Source organism: Triplophysa dalaica, chromosome 17 (assembly GCF_015846415.1).
Source record: "Triplophysa dalaica isolate WHDGS20190420 chromosome 17, ASM1584641v1, whole genome shotgun sequence".
In the NCBI taxonomy this organism is placed as follows: domain Eukaryota; kingdom Metazoa; phylum Chordata; class Actinopteri; order Cypriniformes; family Nemacheilidae; genus Triplophysa; species Triplophysa dalaica.
In genome coordinates, this window is record NC_079558.1 from 15,695,390 (window position 1) to 15,715,055 (window position 19,666).

General features: G+C 36.7%; 1 protein-coding gene across 2 annotated transcripts; it reads left to right on the forward strand.

Annotated features, from left to right (window-relative positions):
- Positions 1-663: 663 nt before the first annotated feature.
- Positions 664-9,249, forward strand: ubtd1b (ubiquitin domain containing 1b). 2 transcript variants are annotated; one of them, XM_056771268.1, is made up of 4 exons: positions 666-722; positions 825-1,312; positions 4,862-5,089; positions 8,057-9,249. In XM_056771268.1, the coding sequence occupies exons 2-4, from the start codon at positions 1,240-1,242 to the stop codon at positions 8,440-8,442; spliced, it is 687 nt and encodes a 228-aa protein (XP_056627246.1). In that variant the 5' UTR covers positions 666-722; positions 825-1,239; the 3' UTR covers positions 8,443-9,249. The 2 variants fall into 2 exon arrangements, with proteins under 2 accessions (XP_056627245.1, XP_056627246.1); XM_056771267.1 differs by having other exon boundaries at positions 664-1,312.
- The last annotated feature ends 10,417 nt before the right edge of the window (positions 9,250-19,666 follow it).

Sequence of the window (19,666 nt, forward strand, 5' to 3'; positions counted from 1 at the left end):
AAAAATAAAATAATAACGCAGTTGTCTCATTTTGGAAACACACTCATGGTTTCTAGTGAGTTATATCACTAGTGGTGGCGTTGGCAATTCTGGCCGGGTTGGGCAAAGCGTGACGTCGTATTGCATTACATATTATTAAATACATTTCGTATTAAATTGACTTCTGGATCATTTACGTATCACTTGAGTTCAGTTAAATATTTTTGATATAATACAATTATACTTAAAAAGTTAATCATCATGGGCTTTCATCACCCCCGAGCTACCGGGAGAGAGAGTAGTGTCAACTCTGTTGACTCCAATGGAACAGTTTTTTCACAGCAATGGCGGTTCATGGGCTATCAACAGATCCCAGAAGTTAATATTTAACGCATGGTACTGCGGCTAAACAGACCAACTGAGGTAAACTATTAACCCATTAAAGACGTTAATCATTTAATTAATAAAAAATCGAAAGAAATAAAGCACTAAAAGAATACACATAACTTCCCGGAACTATCTGAAGGCTCCATGAATCACGTGACACGCGAAAAATTTGAACTTCCGTTGGCGCAACTCTCTCTCTGTAAAATGGCTCTGTTCACCCCCTAGCTCCTAAGGGAGGGGCTTTGGTGGAGTCACGTGGCCAGAGCTCGCATGCGCGGTACGCCTAGTAATGTTAACTAGTGGTAATGGTAACATCAGATGTGGTAAAGTAGATTAGCGAGAAATGGAGAATTAAGGTAGGTTTGCCACGTACCATACTACGGCAATGTATCATAAAGCCAGAGAGTAATAGTTCATGGATCTTAAATTGTAGTTTCATTAATATTATTTTCTTTTAGTGCGAACTTGTGGATTGGGGATAACGCCAGAGCTCTGGCTAACGTTAACGTTAGTTGCTTTAAGTTAACGTTAGCTCTCGGGATAAAGCCAGAAACAACTCGCGCAAGTCTCGTCCAGAGAACTGATAGAGCATCGCGAGCTGTAAAATTCTAGATTTTTGTTTAAAGTTGTAGTTCGTTCGTTTTCTTATTTTAAACGTAGAGTTTTTGAGTCAAGGAAGCCACTTAAAGTTGTTTTGAGACGACCTGTAACCCGCTCTGATGCCATCTCAAGGTGAGGTGGTTAATGAAAAGCTGGTGCCACTAACCAGCTAACATCGCTCCGATAAACACCAAACTACTGCGTGTTCCGTTGGACTGAAGGGAATAATTGTAGTTACAGTATTAAAATGTGGCCCGTGTTTAATTGACAATCATGGGAGGATGCGTGGGGAGAGAACGAGCGGAGTCACGAGGACACGGCGCGAGAGGGCAGAGGAAACGTGGAGGTGAGACATAAACACACATTGCCAAACTAGTTCTAAGGATGTATGCTTAAGACTTATGTGATGCTGTTTTGCATGCTTGTTTTCTCTGTGTGTCTCTGTAGTCTTAGTATATGCAAATTTCAGGTGCCTTGATGAGTTTGACGTTCTTTAAGGTTTTAGGACCACGTGGAAGTACATGAATATACGTTGGTGTATTGTGATCTCGTGTTATGGTTGTTCCGTGGTGCTGTACTTTTCGTTAGGGATTTTTGTTTTGTGTGGTTTATTATGCAAATTAAAGGTGTGTTGACTTAAACCTAATATGTGAACGACACACAACACTTTTTCATTAGTTCCACTGGTAGATAAAGGTATTGTGTCATATGGTGTAAACAAAAATTCTCTCAATTTACTCGCCCTCTTTCAAACTAGACTTGAAAGAATACAAAGTGTTTTCATATCTAAAACAACTTTCACTTTGTTGTTACTGGTCCAGAATACTCCTAAAAGTTGGTCTTTGAAACAATAAGGCTTTGAAACTTCATAGTACATAACTATTGTTTACCACTCTAACACGTTTACACGTTGCAATCACACAATCTGCAGTGGTCTTGCGGCATGCCCATGCATGCTTTCTCCCAATGTGCATTTGCCATACCAAGCTATAGTGAAAACTGCGGAAGATCGGCAAACAATTCAGTGACATCACCAGCAACAATGACATGCTTTTATCTGTCAGTGAAAGTTCCAGTATTGATAATAGTACAGCATGCTGCTTATCTGTAATTGCAGCTCAGTGTGTGTACTTTTAACAATAGATAAGATATTCAGCTGTGCTTTAGGTCACATGACAAACGCCTGCTAAAACAGGAAGACATCTCTCTTGGCTGTCTTTGAACCACAGCAAACTTGAGAAGCTCATCAGAACGTAAGCTGTCTGTCGGCCATGGTGTTCAAAATGTCCGGCTTTTATACGGCATGCTAAAATAGTTCTTTATTGTAAATTGGACGGATGTTATGTGTTTCACATCAGCGGTGAGGAAAAGAGAACATCTCAATTTCCTTTTGGTAGTGGTGAAACCGGGTGGGGGAGGAGAATGTGTCCTTGCTTGTACTGGGTGGGGGGATGAAAGAAGAAAGTTACATGATAGGAATGCAACGTTATTGGGCACCCTCTTGGAGTTCTTCTCTTCAAGACAGAGCTGCAAGAATTTGCATATGGTTTGATTAGAGATCATATTATATGATGCACTTTAACCGTCACATTATGCAATACACATCCTCATTGTTGTGGAATAAGTTATGATCATCATAAAACGAATCAAGGACTTCTGATGCTATCAAACGATTAATCATATCCAGAATTAAAGTTTGTGTTTAAGTTTTTTATTACGGAATGCGTTCAATAGTTTTTCAGAACCGCTTTTGACTGTTAAATACAGTACCCTGCTGAATCTGAGTTTCTCTCTGTACTCCTATAACTGTGAGAGGACATTAGGTCTCTTGTGGAGTTCTTCATATTGCCATTTGAACTTTTATTTGACCAAAGCTCGAATCGTAAACAGTCATTTGTCTTCATTTCTTTGCCTGTCAAGTGATTGTTCACCCTCCTGTCATTTCAAACCTTTATGACTTTCTTTTTTCCGCAGAACAGAGTTTTTTTTTTAAGAATGTTAACTTGCATTGGTTGTGTCCATGCAATAGAATTGAATGGGTTCCGGCGCTGTTCAGTTGAATGCACTTCTCATAATATATGAACCTTGTGTCTTTTGAAAGTAATTTGTTGTTAATAATACTCAAACAGTCCCATTCTGCATTATTGTTGCTAGATTGAAGGGTTTTTGGTGGAACAGAACGGAGTAAATCCCACATTGTGTCCTGATCACTTATTACACCTAAGCTGCCCATGCTATAAATAATATGTTTTGATGCAAGGTGACCTTTTAAATACTTGGCCGCAGTGAGAGCTGAATCTACATGTGATGGGAAACCACTGAGTCACACGTGTTCCCCGGCAAAAAACACACAAAAACACCAGCCCACCCATTCTCTGTTATTCTGTTTAAGTTTTATTTTTAGTAATACAGTACTGTAGTGATCACAAGTCCCTTACCCTACGTATTAAAATTGGGCACACAACCTTTCCCATCTCAAGAAAGGCACAGATTTTAACAAAGCTATACTTTTAAAATGAAAGGAAATGTGTCCCATTACACCTTTTAAAAAGTTGAAGCATTTCAGCTCAGCTACGTTGTTTTAATAGAGACCAAATGTGCATCATAATGCTCGCTAGTCGGGTTATTTATCTGGCAGTGATCTAGACTTGTTAAACCTTAATAAGATTTGTGTTTTGTTCTTTAGGCTCGTATTAGAACTCTTCAGACAATACAAACATACGTGATGGTAGATGTATTGCATTCTGTTGCTACCAGACGGCAAAAATAAAAAAAGACAATTAAAAGAAAGTGGATGCTTTACTGTATGGATCTTAAATCCAACATTACAAATAGAGTCAGACACAATAACATGTCCAGTATGTAGATCTTTTGTCCTCTTGTAAACATTTACTCAAGAAATGCATATATTTTGGCTTATCCAATTTCAGTTGTGCTGTCTGTTATCATCAATGTGTTGGGCTCAACATATCATTGTTTATTCAAAACAAGAGTCCTGTTTGACAAGATAAGGTGGTCCAGTGATTTAGAGTTTGGGATTGTCCTCAGGGTTAAGTGAACTATTTGTAGGTGTGGGAAGGTAGTATTAACAGATAACGGGAGGTCAGTATTTACAGACAGATCATAAACGCACAACCTTTGCTCAGTTGTGTACATGATGCTCTCTCTCTCATTTGTTTACAATAACACTATTCAGCAATAAAAATATTTCACAGTGATTTCCACCACATCTTAAATGAGATATTTTGTTAAACCATAACTTTTCCATGGTGGTAATAAAACACTTTTGTGATAAAAAAAAACCTGGCTAAAATCATTGCTAGCATTTTCACATATTTAACATCTTTTTGTATAATTCACACATGATTGACAATAAGAGCAGCATTGCAATTGAGAAAGTTATTTCAGTATTTATAACAAGTGATTTACTTTACACATGCTTTTGTCCACCTGGTTAAATGTAAACTATTCATTCCCATTGTTCTATGAAACTGTAATATTTTAAAGCAATAAATGTCCAATCTTGTTTTTTACACCACTGCTTGATGTCTGTTCTTCTGCCATTTAAAAATTTAGTTAGAAGACGTACTGATGGAAAATACAAATGGAAAGTCTTTGTCAGCATACCTTTTGGTGATGTCATAGGGGAAGTGCTGTCATTGTGAGAGTAAATGTTTTATTTGTCTGTACTGATTTAAAGCGACCTTATTGGAATGGTAAAATCCTGGCCAAATGGTCAGAAGTAATTTGGTGTTGCCTTTGATCCTGACTTTTCAAGGCTTCCCAGACAAAGTTTTTTGTGCGTTAGTATATTTCCACTTTGCCGTTATTCCAAGCGCATTGTCATCCACATCTCACATTGTGGTTGTAATTCATACATCATTTACATCCAAAGGTCGTAATGAGCCCCTGAAGAAAGACAAGCCAAAGTGGAAGAGCGACTACCCCATGACGGAGGGCCAGCTTCGCAGTAAGAGAGATGAATTTTGGGACACGGCTCCAGCGTTTGAGGGACGCAAGGAGATCTGGGATGCCCTGAAAGCTGCTGCTGTGGCTTTGGAGTGTAATGATCAAGAGCTCGCTCAGGCTATAGTGGATGGAGCCAACATCACATTACCACATGGTGAGAGTCAGTACACTAGGATGTCAGTTTAATGGCTGATTTGGTGTAGCGAAACTGCTGTACATTTATTCCATTACCGTATAACAACAGTGTTTTTTTGCATTTGAGAAATTTCACCTAAAATTGAAAATTGTCAATTTCCTTATTCTTCTATAGCATTGGTTGTCAACAGTGGTCCACCGCTGACTTTCAAGGATAAATAATAATATAAAATTAGCATCGAAATACAGTTTAACACAACTAAAAATCAAGATATTTCTCATTATTTATCTATTTTTATATTAAATAAACACTTTTAAAGTTAATCTCAAGCTCTGAAATATTTTATATGGTAGAATTTGGAGTCTTTGTGCGTAGCAGCTGGTCCTTGGAGTCAAATAGGTTGAGAACCCCTGTTCTATACCCCATACCTCTCAGTATTTAGGTTCAGCCATCTGACAGGTACCGCCTGGATATCGACGAAACCAACCCAATCCATTAGCCTAAGCTATGATGTAAATCCGTTGAGCGACATGATGTAAAGACAGAGGTTACAACAAGATCAGCTGTGATGAATGAATTGATCACGATATATAGGCATGTTCAACCTAATGCAGCGCTTCGTGGACCGAGCAGTGTGACATCGCAAGAGCAGACTGCTCACTATTTACTCTTCTACCACTTTGATGTTATATATGCAGATCTGTGCAGTGACACATGAAGTCTATGATTCAAGCATCCACAATTTTTTTCCAACGTTAATTGGGTATCAGCAGCGGTGAATTCATTTGCTGTGTTTTTTCCGTACAATGCAGGGCTCCAGCCAAAAATATCAACAATGGAGCCAATTGCTCCTATATTGGAAAAATGGCACCAAATTATTTTTTTAAGAGCCACAGCATGAACTTAAATCACATACTTTATCTTGTTGTAGGTACATCTTCCCTCTCATAGGTTTTGCTCACATAATTTTTTTTCCCAAGTTGTTTTCCTTCATAAGCAGGGCCCTACGGAATCTGCAGACTTTTTTGTTAATTCTGTCCTAAAATTTGGGAACTATCTGCAGAATTTTTTAATGTCTTTACATTTGTACACAAATATTTTACATGTTTATAAAAGTTTAAAATGGTTTTAAAATGCTGCCTTGTCAGATGACCGCAGATTTTATTTGACATGTTTTGAGTTGTTATGAATACACCAGACCAAATTACTCAGAATTTATTTGAACTAACGGAAAATGTGCATGTTAAGACCATATTTATATATTATATTCTTTATATACTGTAAGAAAAAGTATAGCCTACATTTTATTGCGTATAGATTACAATTTGGAATCTAAAGGTTAGTAATCGGAAACTGGACACTAAAGTTTCAATTCCTCTTACCAATTCCTGTGTGCATATTTTCAGAAATGTGCACGTGTTAACTTGTGATCAGCTAATATCTCAATAAAAGCCCTGAAGAAAATGAAGTAGATTTTTACTATAGTAACCATAGTTTGACTATAGTATTTTAAGAAAGGATAGTAACCATAAATTAACCATAGTTTAATTATAGTAAAAACAGTTTAACCATGTAGCATTTAAACTATGGTACTACAAATTGTAAAAAATCTGACAAAACATGTTTGCTATGTGTTTATGTACACAAAACAGTGCTCGTAAATACATTTACTCGTAAATATATAAACCAGTCAAAAAGCAGGCTAAATGACCATACAGGTTGATATCTAAGTGTTTTACTTCAACTGGGAACAGGGAATCAATAAGGATCAGAATCTTTAAGTGGAATCTGAGTTGGAATCAGAATCTCTAAAATTCAAACAATACCAAACCCTAGTTATTATGCAAATTTTAGTTTGTAATATGAAAAGGAAATTTGCATGTGCACAACACAACGTAAAAATAACTTAAAATAAATCTTAACAAGAAAATTCGCCTATTGTTGATTCTGTGATCCGAAACGGATGCGGGAAGTCAAGTATACCCTGGCCTTTATTCTGTGCTGCCTCTTTGAGCATTGGTACGCTGAGTGTGGAAAAACGGAGAGCAGAGCGCTGGCGCTGAGAAAGCCCAGCTGATGGTGTATAAGGTCACTCGCACTGATCCTGCTTCTAGGGGACCTCAAAGCGGTGTCGGTTCGGCATGGGAGTGGGGCGCTCTAATGAGGAGGCCGAGGACCGCAGCCTCTAGCATCTGCTACTAGAGCACCTCTTCGGGTCGGGAAGTGAAGTTTACCTACACAGCTCTCTTTTGCTGTCATGCATTACACTGCCATTTTTTTTTTCAAATGCTGCTCCTCCTGTTCCGAACACTTTCAAAATTAGTAGATTTGCATGGTCAGCATTGGTGATCTCCGCAAAAAAACAGTAATATTGCAACAGTAAGAGTAATTATAAAACTCTCTTTTGTGCATGATGATTTTTGTCCGAGGATGCTTCAATTCATGAAAGTGACTGCCCTTTAACACATTCTGAATCGATCTTGAGGGACCAAATGATTCCCACTCCTACTGCAATGAAAGCATATGGTCACCAGGCCCTGTCAAGCTAAAAATAACACTTTAAAGGCACCAAAACCCTATGATATTTGAGCCTTAGGAAAGTATTCTGCAGCTTTATAATAGTTTAAAGGATTATTTCAACCAAACACGAGGATCATTATATACCCTTATGTGGTTTAAACCCCATTTAACTTTTTTGTTCTTCTAAAATGAAGAACTTCTTCTTGAACTACATAGAATGCATCACTGCTTTTGTCCTTTTATAAACCAACTAAAGGATGTGGAATGCGGGCGAACATTAGGGGTTTAATGTACGCTTTTCTCATTGTCATTTCTAAATGAAAGGGAAGAGGAAGTTGGATTGAATCGCATTGTCTTACAATGCTGTTGTTATATATACTCACAAGGTGCAGACAGGAAATATTTTGAGAAATATGAATTACCATTGTTATAGATATAGCTTTTTTTTTCTTCCAACCACTCCAGGAACCCTGACCGAGTGTTATGATGAACTCGGCAACCGGTACCAGCTACCAGTATACTGCCTGGCACCACCAGTTAATCTGATTACAGAAAGAAGCGAGGAAGACCCGTCGGACAACCCTGAGCCCCAGACAACACAGAAGAAAGAGTTCCAGTTAAAGGTACGCCTCTCCACTGGCAAAGACCTTCGCTTGAACGCCAGCATGTCCGACACCATTGGCCTTCTCAAAAAACAACTTCACGCTCAGGAGGATATTGATGTAACCCACCAACGGTGGTTTTTCTCTGGGAAGCTCCTCACAGACAAGACCCGCCTCCAGGACACCAAGATCCTGAAGGACTTTGTAATCCAGGTCATTGTGAGCCAGCCGTTAACAGCAAACCACTAAGGTGTAGCTGATGATTTGACAAAGACGGGACCAAACCACAGCGTTAAACACAAAACGTTTTGCACATAAATGAATAGACTTCAAGAAAAAAGGGAGAGACTCTGTGGTCTTTGTCTACCATCAAGAGTTAAATTGAATTATTTGTTGAATTGTTGCTCAACCCTGCTGTTTAAAACAACTTCCTGGTGGAGAAACTCCATGATTCACAGCTAGACGCTCATTGAGTCCTCCTCAAATTGAGACATCTGGAAAAACAAATAAACCGACCTCACGAGTTGCAGCTTGAGCAGAAGTGCCAACTTGAATAGCTGCAATGTCAAGTTTGGTAGAAAAGCACAGTGCTTTCAGTACCTTGACTATCTGTAACCTGCAAGGTGTACTGTATCTACACGGTCCTCTGAAAGTGATCTCACGGTGTAAGATAATTTAAGTCAAGCTTCATTTTGCACACTTTAAAAAGTATCCTAGCATAGTTGTGCCTTGAAAGAAGAGTTCTTAAATGCTGTTTTTATTTTACCTATAGAGACATTTTCAGCCTGGAGATGGCATTTAAAAAAAAGTGTGGCTATTTGTATCTGATGGCTGTGAACACAATCCAGTACTTGCTATGCAATCTCAAAGCAGGGGAAAAGATGCTGATATCGATCAGCAAATATATCTGATGTAGCTAATCTAAAACCACAAACGTTTTTTCAATGTATGCTATCGCAAGGCCCGTCACAGGAGACGCTGCTTAAACCGCTCATTGTGTTGTGTGTTCATTCATTTCACAATACACATTAAACTAACAGGGATGTTGTATATTTAGTAGGGATGCACAGATAGTTTTTTTTTGCCGATACCAGTTTTACCAAATCTTCCGATACCGTTATTATTATAACCGATATAAGTCAATTGCATAGGACTTTACAATACTAGCTAGTTTTTTCTGTATTAAATTTTACTGAACATTAATTGGATCCATTTAACATTTTAAGAGAGGAACAGTTTAAGATAAAAATAGAATGAGACAACATGACAATCTTCAAAGGTGATTTTTGCTATCCAATATTTATTTTATTAACAACATCAACTCATATTTGACTGAACATTTAACATTTCTTTAATAAAATTAAGGTCTGTGCTGTTGTCATTTAATTTTCCTCACAGAAAAACGTTGGATTATTCGGACATTCAATTTATTACCTCCATGCAGTTGGTTAATAAACCATATCTGCCTTCTCCATGCTAATGCTGATTGTGTTAAATGAATCCAATATCGGTCTATTAATATCGGTGGCCGATGCATCGGTGCATCTCTTACATTTAGGAATTCAACAGCATCTTTTTATCCAGGTTCTATCAAACCTCAGTGCCCTATTTTGATGAGCCATCTTGTTGTTTCCCGATTAACGTAGATGAAACATTGCAAGATCTTTAAGAATGACGTATAATCAATTTGCCAGCTGTCTGACCTTGTGTTATTATCTGTTTCTCTTTTGGTTCAGTTATCAGACCGCAATCAAATCAATCCGCTTATGAAGCATGATGTCGCACACCACCACATGTGGAAGGTCATATACCATTTCCGGGTCCAAACGCTGCCATAGACAAACAACAGAAAAATGCTGATATACACTGATGGTTTGCTTTACAACTGTCAAAAAACACAATGCTAACCTTTATCTCTACACGAAAGCCCAGATTTCCACACCGTAGTTCATTTTTACAGTTTATTCAAATATAGATTTTTTAGATTGTATTGTACACAGTGAGTTAATCATTTTGGTGTAAATGTATGATATGTATAAAAAGCTCATAAACTGCTGTTTAAATAGCATCCTCACTTGAAGTGAGTGGTGGCTTGGACCTGGAAACAGTATTTGTTACGTCATGACTTACTGATACTGTTCTTCTCTTTGTTCTATAATCTGTGCTATTCAAACCTTAACTCTGCTCATTTTTAAATGACCTTAAGGAAACTTTATTACTCATGTACATGTGGCATAACAAGCTTCAAAAACTGTAAATACAGGTAAAAGCTGCTTATACTATGTTTGTAGCTAAACATTATACAATAGTGGCCAAATGTGATGTCCAGCATGCATATTTGTACGATATTTGTTATTAAAGCTCTCTCAGGTTAGATGGAGCCCTCAAAATATGATGAGCGTTACACAAAATAGATGTAAAACTTTAAAGTTGTAAGGTATACATTGGGTTTTATTGTAAGATACACAAAATGCTTAGAGAAAAGAAAGTTCACTTTGTTCATGCGTTGAAATTTTTTGCCAAGCTTCCTCAAAGTCCCAGTGAAATAAAAAATTACAATTCCTATTTTTTTCATGAAATATAGCAGCATTTATAAGGAATAGTTTATCACTGTTGTTCATTCTCTTTTTAAAACCACTGTGCCCTTATAATCTTCAGTTTAAATCTGAAAATGCACTTCCGCCCTAAAGTAACCATCCATTTTAATGACGTTTGTTAGATGGCTTGGGCGGATCATCTGTTAACTCCTCCCCTTCAACTGTCAATTTGCTGCAAGTTACATTTTTAAAGCTCGGCATCTCAGTTGTTTTTATACATCCAATCATATCGCAGCGAAAAGCGCAATCCAAGCCCACAATTTTTCTAATTCAAAACTCCATTTCATTCGGAAATGCATCAAAATACGGAAGTAAAACGACCGCAACTTTAAATTATTTTCAATGCTCGCACCAATTTAACATGTATACCATTTTAATGCTTTAAATAAATTTCTAAATGCAGTTGAAGGATGTCATGTGTATGAAGTTGGACATAACATTTGGCCTTTATTGCATATGTTTACAATGTGCATTGGTTTTAAAATGCATTTCATAAGCTTGTTATCTTGTTTATGACTGACTCATCTTGGCAGTTTATTGTAGGTCCATAACATTTTGTGCGTTTTTAATCAGTTCCAAATTATTATCTATTTTAATCAACAGAATATGTTTATATAGCACAACTTTTACTGAACCCAGAACATCCATTTAAGTCCCCTAAAGCACACGTGAAAACATTAAAGCAACTAGCACAAGAACCCCAATCCTTTATCATGACGGAATGGCACTAAACCTCACAGTTATGTTTTAATCGGTCATGATTTACATGCTTTGTAAATAATGCAACAGTACTATATTGCGAATTCCCTAAAATATATATGCTTTTTTTTCCTTAGATGGGTTACAGTGTAGGATCTGTTTGACCTCTGGCTATTGTTATAAACACATCGAGAGCGAACTGCACTTCACTTAGTCGTCAGAATCTGACACCTTTATGCTGTGACGAGTCCAAATAAATATACTATAGTTGCTGTCTACAGCACTGTTAGACTATAAGAACCTACCTGCAATACGCTACTGTGAAAAGACGCTACTTCAATGGCAGTTTAAATTTATTTTTGTGTGTAATCTACCCCACAAACAACAGTAAGATTTAACCGTGTACTCCGTAGAGCTGTTATGTCTCTAGCTGGTCTGTTTCTCATTAAAATCTTTTTTTGTCATTTTTTAGAAATAGGAAATGGGATGGCTTCATTTGTGTGTCATTAATGTTTCTAATTATGAATGACACTATGTCAGTAGACTTCAAAAAAGGTTACAGCAATCTATTCAATAGAATAATAAAAATATTATTTTTTTATTTTAGAGAATAACACAATAACAATAACTTACCCTCCTCTAAACCACATGTGTTCATGACAGTGAGGAGGGACATCAAATGCTGTTATTTTTGCTTTTCACTGTGTTTTTTTGGAAAATAATTCAAGTCGTTTTGGGGATTGTTTAAATGGGTTTTTTCAGTTTGTATGTTAGTTTGTGTAAGTGTATGTCATGTATTACTGATACTGTTTAGGGTCTTGCTTTTCAATCTGAATCATGGTGTGTCTCGTGACGTTTACATGAAGGATGTGTAAACTGAAAGACTGTGGAAGCTGCTAGCAAGCAATAGCTGTCAACACACAACGGTGGGACAATTTAAGAAGACTCTGCTTTGGACGTATGTCTATCAAATCCCAGATGGTAAGAAGCCATTATACTTAACACAATCCTGTATGTATCCCACCCAATGGCTTCAGGCAACATACACAAACTTTATTCTTTGGAATGGAATTCACGTGAATTTCTTTATGGATAAATATCTGTATATTAAGAGATTTTGAATAAGTTCTTACGTGTGCTTAAAACCTATTTTCCGAAGTTATGTACATTTACAAGGTAATTTGTTTTTCAAATGTTTTATTGTCAAATAAAATGAACAGCTGAGAAAGCAAACATATGTTTGTCAGTAAACTGCTAATCTTTTCAAATTGCTCTGCTTTGTACAACAAATATGCAAGTTTGAGAACAGGAGGAGATTTTATAGGTCTTGGATCTGTAATTTGTAGTTGTAAGTTTGACCCAAGCCATAGCCAAGTAAGCGTAGCTATAACCTTCAAGTCTGTAAAGGTTTTTATGCTGTCTGTGAGGTTTTTATGCTGACATCAACCGTGTTATATGTGTCTGGACGTGTGTTGACCACAGTCAGCACTGTCACCAATTGGTGGGAATTTGTCCTCCTTAGTGTAAAAAAGTTTTTGGAGATGAACATTTTGAAATCATGCCGTGATATACATTTTAATCATTAACAAAGGAAATTTGATTTGGCTGTTGTTCAAATGCGGACACGTGACATGTGCACACTCTTGAACACGCACCACCAATTAAAATATCTTCTGCATCGGTGAGTTGATGCTTTGGATTAAGATGACTTCATATAAATGTTGATAATCAAACATTTGTATTTTTGATGAGATATGAAAATTCCTTTACAGCCCTGGCATCAGCCGCAAAGATGATGTTGGAGATAAATGCCAAAAATAGAAAATAACTAAAACGGGCATAAAGCTTTAACATATTAGTTTATAGCTAGCAGTAATTATTTTCTATTTGCCTTCGGTTGTAAATAAACAAGCATGTAAAAAACTGAAGTCATTACAGAAAAAGACTGCAAATTTACACAAAAAATTGGAAAAACATGTAATATTATGGTAAAGTTATTTTTTACGGTATATTTTTGGCTTCCCTAGCTTCTGGAAAAATCTTTTACAATATTTTTTTGAAATACGGTTAAAGCAATCCAAATTAAAGAAAAAAACAGCAAATTTACAAGAAAAACAGAAAAGAACATGGAATGTAAACATTTTTTTAACTAAATATTTGTCTTTTTCAGTTTTTCACTGGATTTTCTTACAGTGTAGAAAAGTGCATGTTGGTGGATGTTCTTGTGTTAATAAGGCCTGTAATATGTACGAGTGATGAGGGTGAAACGCTGGCTTTCTAGGAAAGATGAGATGTTGCTGGAATCCTTGCAGAGACTGCAGATTCGGCTTTTAGTCTACCTTGGTTTTTCTGTCTGGTTTCTGTGGACAATCTGAGAACTCTCACTTCGATCCTCATGCTGACCCGGCAGCCCACTCAGAAGCACCAAATGAAATGAGCCATTACTCCAACAGCCCACACGATGGCATCATTTGCAAAGAAATTCAAGTTTCGTTTTCATTCTGGTTTCATTTAAGAGGTCAAAACAATTTAGATTCAATATGATGGCCTTTCACCCCTATTTTTGCATCACACACCTTTTGCATTACACACCATTATATGCAGATCTACATCATCTTGTGTCCCTGTAGTCTCCTCACATTGTTTCTCTTGTGATTCCAGAGAGTTGTGCAATATGTTTATAACAGGTTGAACATTGAATATTACCACATGGTTTTTATGGTGTGACCTCGCTCAACTGTTAAACCCTGTTCAAGATTGGAAGAGATAAAAGCATTCCTAGAAATATCTGTAAAGAAAATTGGCAAAAGTGGAAGTATGTGTATTCACTTAAAGGGATCCTCCACCCAAAGCTGTAAATTCTGTCATGAATTGACAAGTTGTTCCAATATTTTTTTTCAGAAAATTGAGTGTAACATTTAAGTACAAACTTTCAAATCAAATGGTGTTTTAAGATCATGAGTAACTTTTCATTTAAGTGACCCTAAACTATCAAATGGTAGTGTATAAGCACATCTAAGCATTTCTTTTTGTGTTTAATGTGTTTACATAGAGTTCAAAATACCACTAAAATGTCTCAAGATCAGGTTCACTGAAAATAAACCTCTTACTATGTTGTGGTTCCTTACATAACGGATGTCGCTGTTTTCCCAGTCCAAAGTTTCCTAGGTGGTATGATTCAGGTTAAGGAAGGGGGGCTCTTTTCTTTCAAATCTGCCTCTCTGGCAGTTTAACTGAAAATACCAGCTTCAGGCGAAAAGTCCCTATGATTGCGGGAATGATGAGTAATGAGATATATGCGTTTACAAAGCAGCAAAAATAGAGGAGATGAGGAATTGCACTTTGTACCAGTTTGCTAGATCTGAATAACACATTCATAAACTCCTGAGCCTTCACCATGGTCTTCTACACACTGAGCAAATACACATTCATGGTAGTGAAAGCCTGGGAAAAGGCCTCCATTGATGCTATCTCACAAGGAACCGTGTGTTCTTGTATTTCCCGCTCTAAGCAGCTCTGTAAGGCCAATGTTTCCCGTCTCTATCGGCTATTGCAGACTGAAGTTTGGCTTGAAGGACTGATTTACTAGATTTACTAATAACTTAAATATTGAGTGCCATCAGTTTAAAGTAAGGTATGCGCTTTCCTACAAACACATTTATTTAGTTCAGAGTTCTAAAGAAACGTGTTTGCTGACTCGGTGTGTTCAGTCAGATTTTGGATAAATGAACTGGACTATTTTCAGTTTCCATGTAGGAAATGTTGAATTTTTTCTTCTTGCTTTAGAGCATAAGTGTAGTTCTCAGCTAAAGGGAAACTGGTGTCGCAATAAAGTTATAACATTAGTAAATACATACGCTAATAAAAACTGAATATAAAAATAGTCAATATTATAGACAGTATCTGTTAACTAATGTTAAATGTGCTGTGTGTAATTTTTTTGAGAATCTTTTGACATAAATGCAATATAATATACATATGTCTTAAGAAGTGTATAAACATAAACATAAACATAATGAAGCGTTATGTTTTTATTACCTTAGAATGAGCTTTTTCTATCTTTATACACCACAGGTCCCCTTGCATGGAATACACCATGTTGTTTCTACGGTAACACTAAATGGACAAGCTACATCACAGAACGAGTTTTGTAAATATGTTATCTCCTTAAACAAAGAAGTGAAAACGTGACGACATCTTAGGCCGTGTTAAAACTTGACTTCTTTTTTTGACAACAAAAAGTTGAATAAGAAAAACCCTATGTTTGGTTACAAATATCAGCCGAACGCCATGACTTTGGAGGCAGCATCTGTGCATGAAGACAGCCCAGAGAAGCAGACTGGCAGCGTAACGGAACTATTTGAATTACAAACAGAGACCGTCTTTGCATTAACTAATCACATATTTTAAAACTACAATAATAATTTATAGCTACAAATGCAATCAGAAGTTGTTGAAATTAAAATTAAACTTACATTTATACAAAACTATGTTTCAACAGGCATTTAATTTTTTTCGAGCTTGAGCCTTCTCGACCAATCACGTTCCTCACATGTTGTTATGGAAACGACAGGTCTCTGCCATTGGTTAGCTGTTAAAAAGGAGCTTGTTATAGGGCGTTTTTTTCCCGATACGTTGTACTTTATTCGACCTCAAAAGATTCTCTGTGCGGCATAAAAAAGTCGCAGAAGCTGATGTTTTAAAGCGCACTCAGGACGTTTTTGTGGCTTGGAGTAAGTGGCTTACTCCATAGGATTAAGTCAAGTCTGAACACCACCTTAACCCTGTTTCAGGCTTCAAAAGGGAGGGGTGAAGTGAGCCGTTGGTTGCAATTGACAACCTCACCACTGGATGCTGCTAAATTTCATCCACTGGACCTTTAACATAACTAACTTTTGATTTAAAATATTATATTAATAAATTCTTCAGAAGTATTTGGTCATCACTAGTTTATGTAAATACACTAACTAATGTTACACACTAGGTGTTAACCAGAAATAAAATGGAACAAACCATACAGTTTATATGCATATTAGGATAGGGAAATAAATTGATTTTAAAAGAAAATAAATTAAATAATTGAGGGTTTTTCAAAGCAAACTATCCAAATTTAAGAGATGTGCATATATTCATATAACTTCCAAATATATGACTATTACAAATATAACGCAGAATACATTAAATACTGTCCTGAAGCAAAACTAGTTTAAAATCTCCAGCACAGAGTGCATGTCGAAATAACTGGTTGCTATTAACGCAACCAATAAAATGTATTCTTATCAGATGCCACTAGTTCTTTCTCATCCACGACCTAAAATATATACAAGAAATTGCATTCCGCTAGGGCAGAAAATGTATATGGCGAGCTGCACCAAATCAGAAATGGACAACAGCTGCGTTAAAAGCTCCCTCTGTTTGCTGTAACAGAGCTATTCTGTTTCCTCTTTGGAAATTATGACTATCCTCCCACCCACACTTAACTAAACCTTCTGCATGTGCTTGAAACGCTAGCCAATAGCCCGCTGCATCTGTAATGGGCACATCTGTGTGGCTGGCAGAGATTGTTTTGCAAGAGTTTGCAGTAATGTAGCCTTGATTTTCCCGCTATTTTCAAGCCTCCTTTATGAGGACTTCCAAAGACTCTTTCTCATTCTGGAACAGCTTGAGAATTCCACATGCATGGCTCATATCTTTCCAGAGAATCAAATATTTGGGATAAAAATCAGCGGGTTTCATGTTCCTGTCCCGAAAACAATTCTGTTAAATTCCAGCATACGATTGTTTAACTGTCTTGCTGGATAGCAGGGAAATATTGCCATTTGCTCACCAGGGCTAAAAATCTGAGACAATGTTTGTATGCTAACCCATGTGTCTATCTCCTTCGTATCTGGGCAGACTTATGGTAAATATGTTGACCAGTTAGAAGAGAAAAGGGAGTTTAGTGTCGCAGCAGTAGACAAGACAGAGCAGAATGCACAAACAAAGATGAAACCAAATCTGGAATGCAAATGAAAACACTGATTCTCATATTTTGCATAATAATATAGAACTCTTTTATTTAAATGCTTTTGGGTGGATGCTATGGCAATGCTATGGTGTTTGCGGTGATTAACTAACTCTTTTATTAACTTAACATAACTTTTTTTGATGTGGCTAATTTTGGCTAATTTGTATGATTCGATCTCATTCGTAGATTTTAGTGCAGTTTGCTTTCGCGCCACAGACGTTTTTTCAGACGTACAAATTCATACAAATGAGCCACCTCGTAAAATAGTTACGAATTCCTGTGAGATCAGGTTGGTGGTTCCTTACTGGCCCAAGTCTCTATTCGGGATTCTAGAAATGGTTTGGGTCCTCATACAGTGAGGATTTTTGTGATCAACCGCAAGATAAGATACATTTTAATTTTGATCAACCCGTAAGCATCCCTTATAAAAATGAACCGTCTTTTTACTATAGTAAACATGGCTTTAGTAACCACAAATTACTACAATTACCATAATTTATAACCATGAAATTAAAGTAAAACTATGGTCCAACAAATAATACATAGTTACAAAACTTTGTGTTTACAAAATCATTGTTTATGTTGTACAGAGTTACAAAACTTGTTGATCAGATTTATGCACCAGGAACATTCATTATCCGATTAATCACAAATGATCATGAGATTAGTCTCAAAAGAGCTTTTAAAAGCTTATGAAGTGAACAACAGACTTGGCACTTCACCTTCAATTGGAATACAAACATTTTATTAGGCCGAGGGAGAGAGAGAGAGAGAGAGAGAGAGAGAGAGAGAGATTGGCATCTTGCCCCCAGGGCCCCAGAGATCTCAGCTTGCAGGGGAGCAAGCATTCTGTCTCTGTGGTCCGGGAAAGTTCTGAGAGAGAGAGATGTCTGTGTGGTTTACAAACCTACTAATCCAGATAAAATGTATTCAATGTACTGTACGCCACAAGCTGGTCTTCCTCCTATAGGTCTAAGCTGGGACGAAATGTGTCAAAGTTTGTGTGCCACAATCACTGAAGACACACTGTCAGGATAAAAGCTATCACTGGGACGGTACCCTTTGAAAATGGGAAAATATGTATACATTTGGTACCAATATGCACCTTTGAGGTAATAACATGCCCTCTTTAGGTGCACTAGTGTATTTTTTGAAAGGGCACCGCCCCAATGAGCTATTTACTATAAATCCTGCAATATTTCATGAAAATTGTCATTTTTTATTTCACTGGGACTTTATTGTTTGCCTGACCACTGGTGGATGGGGGAGCGAGTGTTTTAAGCACACCAAACCCTTATCATTTTGTCCAAGGATTTGTAAAAATTATATTTACAACATAGATTACTATCAAGAGTGATTTATATACCATTTGTGCATGCATGTCATTATTTTGAAACAACAGCATATGCATTAGACTTCTTTTTTTATATAAGTTCAATGCAGAGCCACACACATTTCCATGCACAACACTTATTGTGCGCAAATCTGCCTTTTCTTATCCTTTTACTTATGTTTAACTTTCTTCAAAACGTCTTCTTTTGTGTTCTGCGGAGGAAAGAAAGTCATACAGGATTGAAATGACAAGAGGGAGAGTAAATGATGATAGAATATTTATAGTTTGGGGATCACTTTAACCATTTCAATTACCTAAAACATTTATCTGGTCCATTGGCTTAAATAAGCGAAGAAGAAGAATGTTCTGAAAACAATTGTAGGAAATTTCCCATGTGAGAAACTTTTTGATGTGGGCTATCCAGACTTGGATACTTTTGCCCTTAAATGAGTAAATGCTTGGTTGTGTAAATGCGCCTGGTGTTGACGTACTACATACACAATTTTTCTGTTGTCTTTGATGTTGTCTAAAATAGTCAACATATTTAAAATATATATTTACTGCATTATCAAGTATGTTCTCTAAGCATAACTGCAAATGTTATGGCAAATGAATGACTAAAATAGTTTGAAAAAAATGATGACGTTATTTTAACGTTTATTTTAAGCATTATTAAGTAATGCTAATTGAAAATAAACTAAAATGCATATAAAGCATAACATGGTGCCAAACATACAGATAGAGACATACAGCTTAGATGATTTTGAAAGTTGTTAATTGTTTTATTGTCTTCTTTTCTTCCCTCCCGCTTTTAACCACTGGTTTTTACATCCACTT

What these genes read in the sequence shown, in the direction of transcription:
- ubtd1b (XM_056771267.1), top strand. Translation starts at nt 1,240, where the DNA reads ATGGGAGGATGCGTGGGGAGAGAACGAGCGGAGTCACGAGGACACGGC. An exon ending in AGGGCAGAGGAAACGTGGAG is followed by an intron (nt 1,313 to 4,861) that starts GTGAGACATAAA and finishes TTACATCCAAAG; the next exon opens with GTCGTAATGAGCCCCTGAAG. An exon ending in CAACATCACATTACCACATG is followed by an intron (nt 5,090 to 8,056) that starts GTGAGAGTCAGT and finishes CAACCACTCCAG; the next exon opens with GAACCCTGACCGAGTGTTAT.